Genomic DNA, 9,578 nt, shown 5'->3' on the forward strand with positions numbered 1-9,578 from the left:
GAGGGTTGCGATCCCGTTACCGGTCAGTAAAAAAGACAAAAAGGAAACAAACAAACAAACAAAAAAAAAACAAATAGATAAACCATGTTTAGGGTTCTAAATGACAAAACAGCCAATTTTTAATCAATTTAAGACAGCTAATCAGAAAAGTTAGGGAAAAACCTTTTAGACAGGAAGGCAGAAAATGGGAGAAATGAAAAATTCTGAAGAGAGCATTCTTAACAGCACATTTCCCCCCATATCTAAACTTCAGCTACTGGCAACCTCCTCCTGATCTTACAAATAATCTTTTTGGCAAGTACAGTTGGTCTTCCATACCCATGGATTCCACCAATTGCAGATCGAAAATATTAAACAAACAAAACAAAAAACTGCATCTGTACTGAACAGGAACAGACCTTTTTCCTCGTCATTATTCCCTAAACAATACGGCATAACAACTATTCACATAGCATTTGCACTGTACTGGGTATTATAAGTAATTTAGAAATGATTTAAAGTACATAGGAGGATATACATAGGTTATATGCAAGTACTACACCACTGTAAACAGGGACTTCAGCATCCTTAGATTTTGGTACTAGGGGATCCTGGAACCAATCCCCTGTGGATTCTGAGGGATGGTGATAGGGCAGAAAAAAATTAGAACATTTATCTTGATTTGAGCTACTTGTTCATTTACTTTACAAATATTAATAAAGTGCCTACAATGCATAAGCCACAGTGCTAGGCGCTAAAGAGATAATGATGAAGACTACAGATGCATACCATCACAGAATTTACCACTAAACAGGCTGCTATGGACTGAACTGTGTCCCCCAAAGTCCACATAGTAGAAACCTAATTCCACTATGACAGTGTTAAGAGGGTGGGAAATCCTATCATGGTAATTGAAAGGTGGGGCCTTGAAGAGGTGATTAGATTGTGAGGACCATATCCTAGTAACTGGATTAATGCACTCATGGTTTAATGGTGGTCATAGGCATGGTTCCAATGACTATAAGGAGAGCAAATGAGGTTGATCACTTTCTCTCTGCTCAAGTCATCTACCATGTGATACCCTGCATTGCTGTAGTCACCAGCCACCACCACCAAGGCCTTCACCAGATGTGTTCCCTGGTCTTTGGACTTCCCAGCCTCTGAAACTACAAGCAATAAATATTGCTTCTCTGCAAATTACCCAGTTTCAGGAATTTCTGTTACAACCAACAGAGACGAACTAATACACAGGTCATGCATATAACACACATGTAACACTTATTTACATTTATTTTAAAACAGTGAACATACAACCCCAAATTGTTTTTCTTTTTTCTTTTTTGGGGGGTGTGAGTAGGGGGTGGGGGAGAATAGCAGATACAGGGATCCAAACCTTGGTGTTAAAAGCCTGTACTCCCCAAATTCTCAGTTTTAAATCAAATTGCAGAGATTAGATCTACAAACAAATTTTACAAAGACAAACAAAAATTTTAAAAGATCTTATTTCCAAGTGATCTTGAGGAAATCAGGAGTGGTAATTTGAGAACAGTGGTTAAAAAACACCCCCTCCTAAGGAGACCTTATAATTCTTTATCACTAAACATATAAAAGAGATTAAAACTTACCTTGATATTTTCTTCTGATTTAGCTTTATGAGTAGCAGGTGGTACTTTACCCCCCATGCTTGAGGAAGATGAGAAAAAAAGATATTTGTTTAGAAAATTAAAATTCACTGTCAAGCAATATATTTATGCCTAAAAAAAGGTATATGTTTAGATGACTACCTTTTCAAAACTTAAGAGTAAACTCTCAATTAATTTGAATGCTTTGCTATTATGATTTTTTTCAGTTTAAAATTTTATTTTTAGCATACTGGTTAATGAAACCCTTTTTCTGCCTCAATGAGGCTAGAAAACATAATTATATAGTTTCTCTGTGGCCATTCCCAGAGGAAGAGAGGAACGGAAGCCAACACATGATGACAAAATCATTTTTACGGGTTGTTAGTTTATAATTCAGTAGGTATATTTGAATCTAAAAGTTGAAATTTGACATTTAAAAATAGTAATTCAGTTAAACTCAAAACAGGCAGTTTATTAAACAAATGCAGCCACAATACTATAATTCAAAATGTTTGTTTCTTCTGAGACCTACAAGGATCCTTCTTTCTCATATTTGCATGCCCTTCACATTATAAAGTTTCTCCTTTTTATCCTCTCTAAACTTCCTCTGAGTCTTGCAAACTCCTCTTTTCCAAACAGTCCAGGGCAACATGATGCATTATATGCAAACAATTTAAAAACATAGAAACAAGACTACCAAAAATTATATGCTCCATATAACACACCCTCAAGCATATGTTATATGCACATCCTCAAGCATATGGGCTGCACACAACCAACCAGTGACTAAGACATTTGATGAATTTAGGGACACTTCATAACACTAGAGGCTGGAAGTCACAAAGTTTACTAAAATTGAACTAAAAACCAAAAAACAAAAATCCATTAACTTTTACACAGAACAAGGAGATATATTAACTTAGAAAACAGAAAAGGAATTACTCCAAAACACCCTTAAAGTCTTGATTCTTTACAACTAGAGTTGGAGTCAAATGCATATTTACACTCAACAGGGTGGAATCTGTGGACATAGGGTATGTATAGGTTGAATTTAAATGGGTTATCAGTTTTCCTAAGTTCTTTTACCAATTTACACTTCTAGCAGCACTGTATGAGAATTCCAGCTGTTCCACACCTTTGCCAACAGTTAGCTATTGTCCATCTTTAAAGTTTTTAGCTATCCTAATAGGTGTTGTACTGGCATCTCATTGTAGTTGATTCCCATTTCGTATATTTACTGGCCATTTGAATAGCCTTTTTTGTAAGTTAACTCTCATGCAGTTTTCTATTAGGTTGTCTTTATTTATTTGTAGGTGTCTGTATATTCTGCTTATGAGTCAGTTTTACGTACTGCAAATGTCTTCTCTCACCCTATGGCTTTTCACTTAGTATCTTTTGATGAACCCATAATAAAGCAAAAGTATAAATGCCAAGTAGCAAACAGAATGAAAAGAAACAATTTAGAATTTCTTATAAGCACCATTCAATCAAGAAAAATGTGCACACTTTCCATCCTGTTTATGTGACAGTTACAAAAAATCTTCAGTTATTCAGTGCCTTTGATAGGGAACGACTCTCATACGCCAAAAATAACATCATTACATGATCCAAAACATCTTAACTTACAATTCAGCAAAGTAAAATGATTTAACAATAAGAAACAGGCCTATAAACACCACTAAATTATTTTCTACAGGAAAAACTACTTCTCAAAAGACCATAGTAATCAAACACTAGTTCTTTGCAGTTAAATTGTTTGTTTGTTTGTTTGTGACCGGTAAGGGGATCGTAACCCTTGGCTTGGTGTCGCCCGCACCGCACTCAGCCAGTGAGCGCACCGGCCATCCCTAGATAGGATCCGAACCTGCGGCCACAGTGCTCCCAGCGCCGCACTCTCCCGAGTGAGCCACAGGGTCAGCCCTGCAGTTAAATTTTAATGAAGATACAGGGCTTCTTAAGCTGGATAGGATCCGAACCTGCGGCCACGGTGCTCCCAGCGCCGCACTCTCCCAAGTGAGCCACAGGGTCAGCCCTGCAGTTAAATTTTAATGAAGATACAGGGCTTCTTAAGCTGTGTTTTTCCTAAGTTTCAAAATGCAGCGTCAGGAATGTATTTGGGATGACATCCAAACATAGGCACAACAGTCTAACTTAAGTTAGACTAACTTGGGAAGTGATAATCTTGCCAAGAAATGTATTAAGCTAAATCTAATCCTAAGGAAAGATCAGACAAACCCAAACTGAGGGAAATTCTACAGAATAACTAGCCTATAATATTTGGACTGTCTAGATCATGAAAGTCAAGAAAAGACGGGAGAGTTGTTTCCAAATGAAAGAGACTAAGAGACATGACAACTAAATGCAACATGCACAGTTGGTTCTCCATATCAGAAGGTTCCCACAGATTCAACCAACTGCAGATCTAAAATATTAGAGGAAAAAATAAAAATAAAAGATAACAATACAGCAATTAAAAAATATAAATAAAAATACAGTATAACAACTGTTTACATAGCAGAGACTGTCCCTGTTTGTCGGAAATACACAATGGTGCTGGGGCATAACATTGGCAGTTTACTGTCAAATAGTTGAGGAAAAAAAGCTCTTTGAACTGTCCTTGAAACTTTTCTTTGAACTAGAAATTGTTCCGAAAAAAATAAAAATTAAACACAAGGGGATTTATTCATAAACTAGATTTAGAGTTTCTCACATTTCAAATTCCAGTTAACTACTGGAAGATAACACCAATTTCAGAAATTTCAACTAATGCTTCCAAGATTTATAACAAGCTAGTTTCCTGCTAAAAATTGCCATGTGGACTCTGCCAGTATAGGCTTTTATGTTGTATAATTAAGTAGAACTTGTGCAGAGACCTTCCTCACAAAGGATCGCAAAAGACTTCATAATTCTATTAATTTGATTACTTTCAATATGCTTTGTGCTATACTTTTTTATGCATATGTACAAAAAACTGAGTACTATATTCTAAATTCTTTATTGAGGGTAGAAATGCATTCTGTTCACTTCATTTAAAATATTTACTAAAAGCCATGTGCTATGCACTGTGCTGGGAAGAATACAAAGATATTCCCTATGACCTTAATTAAGTTACCACCAAATAAAACAAAAACACATACAAGATACAAAGCAGACAAAGTTGTTAAACAGGAGAAAACAGTGTCAGACAATGCTTCTTCCTGTAAAGGAGTAAAACAAAAACATCTCAAAGCATATTTATTGAAAGAACAGTCTCCCTGGAACCCCACCGGACTACTGAACTGGTTCAGAGAGATTTTTCCTCATATTTCTCTTTGCACAATTTAAAAGATTGTTAACCTAAATATGTTCTCACATCAAATAAAGTTTTAAACTATAAACAATGGTGGCAATTACAACAAATAAACAAATGGACTGTTCTTCAAGATCTAAGCCTGGATACGTACCTATGACTAATTTAGTGTAAAGGAGAGAACTCTGAAATGGTTTCTTTTTTCTTTCTTTCTTTTTTTTTTTTTTTTCCTTTTTTGGCTTTTTTACTGACCGGTAACGGGATCACGTACCTATGACTAATTTAGTGTAAAGGAGAGAACTCTGAAATGGTTTCTTTTTTCTTTCTTTTTTTTTTTTTTTTCCTTTTTTGGCTTTTTTACTGACCGGTAACGGGATCACAACCCTCGGTGTTGCGCCCACACCGCGCTCAGCCAGTGAGTGGGAACCGGTCTCCACATGGGATCCGAACCCTCGGCGGGAGCGCCACCACGCTCCCAAGCGGCGCACTCTCCAGTGCGCCACCGGGCCAGCCCTGAAATGGTTTCTACTTGAAGAAAACTAATAGTAGGATCAGGCCTAGGAATATTCCTGTACCTAGAAGTCTCCATATTCAGTCCAAACTGCCATAATCTTGGGCTGCTTTAAGAATGATACAGGACTGGCCCCTTAGCTCAGCCTTATAACAGCAAGGTCACAGGTTCGGATCCCATAAAGACCAGCTGCCCCCCCCCAAAAAAGAGAGAAGACTGATAAGACAGAGAAGAGAGAAATTGATACAAACTCAATTAATTCAATTAAAGGCCTCAAAATCTATGAATATGTAAGTTTAAATTTAGGTTAAACTAAAAAGATAACAAAGACTTCTAGTTAATATCTCAATTTAAGTTCAGAAAAAAGCCCCTCCACATCAAGATACTTCACCCCATACTTAAACCAACAGTTTACCACGCCACAAGAAAAACATAAATGGAACCAGAAAAGAAAACTGTAATTAGCTATGAGAAACATTAAAATAAGGAGCTTGGCTACTTTTTGGAAACAGCAGCGCCTGACAGTATTTCGCAGACCTTAAACTGGAATTCTCCACATAACTGTAATCATTCCATCACAAGTTACAACTCTGTTCTTAAGCATGTTTTAACTTTTTCTTCAGTGTCCCCTCTATCCCTCTAGTAGGAATGGAAGATTGTATCCACTCAGTACAATGTGCACCCTTGGTGCCAGCTACTTCTTCCTGTAGTATGTATCTGCTTTACCTGGAATTTTAGAAACAACTTAATTGTAGGATCTTTCCTATAATGAGCAGAGGTAAGAGACTTACACCTTAACATCTTAAACGAGGCTTTTGGATCATCAAGTTATTCACCAGAATAACGACCTAAAATCTAGCCCTCGATTCCTAGTCCTGATATTTATCTAACAGCAACTGGGAGTTTTTCCATCGAGAAGCAAGGCGTTTGCAAAATAGGATTCTTGTTGACTGTTAATAAAAGTTATGTTACTATAATAATTAATTGTGATTTTCTCAGGATTTTAGATTTTTACTCGTGTCATATATAATGTAAACAGTCACTAGAAAACTGATGGGAAAAAAAAGAGTGAAAAACTTCTTAGAGGTAAAAAATTATACGACCATATACAACGTTGACAGATTTTAACTTAAGTTTTTTCCTTAGAAGAATCTTCTAAGCCATATTCATTCAAATATTTGGTAATCATGAGTTCATCCTCCCCTGCAAAAATATTACTAAATAAACAGATTAATGTTTAACGGCAGCCCCTTTTAGGAGTCGCAATGCTTTAACACTGTCGCAATTTATCCCCTTGAAGTGCGATTTGTATGTCATCTTTTTTTGCATTCCCCACTACTACTGATTTTTAAAAAACCATCTCCTCAGATATTTCCCTCTCGCTTTTCCTCCCTTAGCTGCTCCTCCAATTTGTAGAATGCTAACCTCTGTTACACAGTAAATATGAAAACGAATCTTTGTATTTATTGAAGCTTCTGTATCTTTAAGTAAACTGTACTATTTCCCTCTCGCTTTTCCTCCCTTAGCTGCTCCTCCAATTTGTAGAATGCTAACCTCTGTTACATAGTAAATATGAAAACGAATCTTTGTATTTATTGAAGCTTCTGTATCTTTAAGTAAACTGTACTTAAACTGTTTCCCAGCACCTGGCACAATGCCTCGTCTTAATTCCTTGCATGTAGCGAAGTACTTTAGAGTTATAGATAAAGACATTGTATATTTTGGAAACATGCCGGTCCTTGAAAAATCATTTTTCTTAAAACTGTTTGCAATGACAGCACAGACACTGACGAAGGCATAATACTCGTGATTCCCATAATAATTAATTTTACACAGTCAGAATCGCCGTAAGGTAAGGGTAATCAGATAGTTACTATTTAGCTTTAACTTTAAAAAATAAATTATTATAACACTATTTAAGGGGATAGAGCGTAAAGGAGCTGCTTATTTGTCACTGCGACCTAAGCAGGACACCAGAAACTTAAGGAAAAACAACCCCACGCGAAAGCTAAGTTTTGCAGTGCTCGTCCCTCTCCCCTCACTCCTGAAGTCTCCAGGGCCCAAGTCCGCGCAATCGTCCGCATTTCCATCCCGCCCAAGATACACAGCGGCGACCTCGGGTGCAAGCACCCCAGCTCTGCCCCCTGCTTCCCCACCCCTGCACTCTCCCAGGCTCCCGATCCTCCATGAACCCCAAGAAGTCGCCTCCCTTTGCTGGCCACAAAGCGAGCCACGAAGGGGCCCCGACCCTTCCCCTCCGCCAGCTCCCCTCCGGCCACCCTTCTGTCCCGCCCCCAACGGTTCTCAGGCCCGCATCTCACCTCTCCACCCACTCCCTCAGGAAGCGCATTTCCTCGCTGTGCAGAACGCTCGGATCCTGCTTACACAAGTTCACGAAGGCCCGAAGCTCGCTCACTTTCCGGGGATCCATGGTGGGGAGGCAGCGGGAGGCGGAGGGCGCGGCTGAGGCTGCGGCTCGGTTCCAGGCCCGGGCGCTGGCTCAGCGTGAGCGCGTACGAGGGGGCGGCTGCCGCAGGGCAGAACAGACTGGAACCTCCCCGGCCGCTGGCTCCTCCCATCCAACGGCCTCGTGATCCTGGGTCCTTCGCTTGCTTAGTCCGCCTCCCTCTATTTCTGCCCCTGCGCGCTGCCTAGAACCTTCTAGAAGGGTGGCTGTTCATGATGTTGCCTGCCTCTCTATGCACACGTTCTTATATTCTTAACTGTAAACTAGTTCCATGGATGGGTCAACCCCCTACATGGCCGCCTTCAACGAGGCGGGAGATAGCTCCTCCAGGGAGCCATTTAGAACCAGTCATTCTGTGAACCGAGACATTAAACGGAGAACGACACCCCGACCAAAATAAGAGCGCCAGGCCTAAGCCGCGGGCGGAGCGCTCGCCATGACGTAAGTAGTCTGCGCCGCCGCGAGAGGAAAGCCCGCGAGCAGCGCCCCCGGAAGGGGAGGGGTATCGGCCCGGTTTCCTGGCGACGCGATCCTGTTGGCGGCGGCTTGCCCGGAAGTTTGCCTCTTTCTTTTGCTGACGCGTGAGCTAGGCAGTCATGCCTTGGCTGCTCTCAGCCACCAAGCTGGTTCCTGCCGTAGCAAGTGCCCGCGGCCTCTCAGGTTAGACTTTTCTCCCAGTGTCCCTTCCATGGCTTGTTTTCTGAGAAGCCTGAGGCACTCCAGAGGGATCCAAGTTGGTTTCAGGCGACCCGTGGTTCGGCTGACCCATCTCGTGCTAGGGCCTCCGGTCCCAAACCCTCTGTGCCCTCCGCGGATTTCTTCTTTATCCGCTGCTCCTGGAAAAGGGTGGGCCGTATGTTCTCTCTACCGTCGAGGTATTCTAGGAAGCTGAAATGACTGCAGAGAGAAAAGTGTTTGTCATCCCCCAGAAGAGCTGTCTTCAAAGTTACTGGACTCGTAGAAGACAGTTATCACACTTGCTTAGGTGACAAGATGTCTCACACCAAGTAGCTCTCGTTTCTCTTAGATCAACCTAAAAATCCTATTTTCGTGTTTTCAGATAGTTGATTTGACAACTGATTCCAGAATATACAAGAAATCCGTTTAGTACCACAAGTCCTTCGAGCAGTTCTTCGCAAAAGAGGCAGTGTTTGGAAATACTCTAAGGGTTTTTCGTGTCGTAAAGTCCTGTTTGTAAAGACATGATGAAGGAACCCAAGAATAAGGGAAACCGCTTTTTGTCGTGTGTACCCCGTCGCGAGCAATTAATCTGGTGAACACAGAGCTTAATCAGTGAAAACTGAACCATTTAATTTGCAGGCGGATCTGCCATTGGCTCATATTTCAGTTTTTCGGGCCAATATGTGAACAATGTTTGAACCAGAGCGTATAGTATTTGACATCAAAGTTGTATCTTGGCATGTTTATGTTGATGTAGTTGAATTCATTGCAAAAAGAATGTTAATTACATTGACTTCTTAATATAAAAAATAAAAAAAATCACTGTCCAGTGCACAGAATTTGCTTTCAGTTTTAACTGTAAAGCTGAAGAAAGCTGTCCCTCCCCATGGGATTACGTGAAAAGATAGATGTACAGTTGATTTTTCTTTTTTTTTTTCTTTTTTTTCCTTTTTGTCTTTTTTCGTGATCGGCCACGGATCACAACCCTCAGTGTCGCGCCCGTACTGGACCGGGACCGGCTACGGGATC

At 40.2% G+C, this 9,578-nt stretch overlaps 2 protein-coding genes across 2 annotated transcripts in view; one reads left to right on the forward strand and one right to left on the reverse strand.

Annotated features, from left to right (window-relative positions):
• Nucleotides 1-8,219, reverse strand: part of ST13 (suppression of tumorigenicity 13 (colon carcinoma) (Hsp70 interacting protein)) — a 34,557-nt gene extending 26,338 nt beyond the window's left edge. The window contains exons 1-2 of the mRNA XM_008566687.1: nt 7,723-8,219; nt 1,605-1,662 (exon numbers count right to left, since the gene is read on the reverse strand). Coding sequence (XP_008564909.1) covers nt 1,605-1,662; nt 7,723-7,832 — 168 coding nt within the window. The 5' untranslated portion in view covers nt 7,833-8,219. The remainder of the gene's footprint in view (nt 1-1,604; nt 1,663-7,722) is intronic.
• A 218-nt stretch (nt 8,220-8,437) lies between these two features.
• The window catches only part of XPNPEP3 (X-prolyl aminopeptidase (aminopeptidase P) 3, putative), a 69,987-nt gene continuing 68,846 nt past the window's right edge, over nt 8,438-9,578 (forward strand). The window contains exon 1 of the mRNA XM_008566689.1: nt 8,438-8,528. Within this exon, the coding sequence (XP_008564911.1) occupies nt 8,465-8,528 (64 nt within the window). The 5' untranslated portion in view covers nt 8,438-8,464. The remainder of the gene's footprint in view (nt 8,529-9,578) is intronic.

The sequence above is a fragment of the Galeopterus variegatus genome, unplaced genomic scaffold (assembly GCF_000696425.1).
Source record: "Galeopterus variegatus unplaced genomic scaffold, G_variegatus-3.0.2 Scaffold262, whole genome shotgun sequence".
Lineage (NCBI taxonomy): Eukaryota > Metazoa > Chordata > Mammalia > Dermoptera > Cynocephalidae > Galeopterus > Galeopterus variegatus.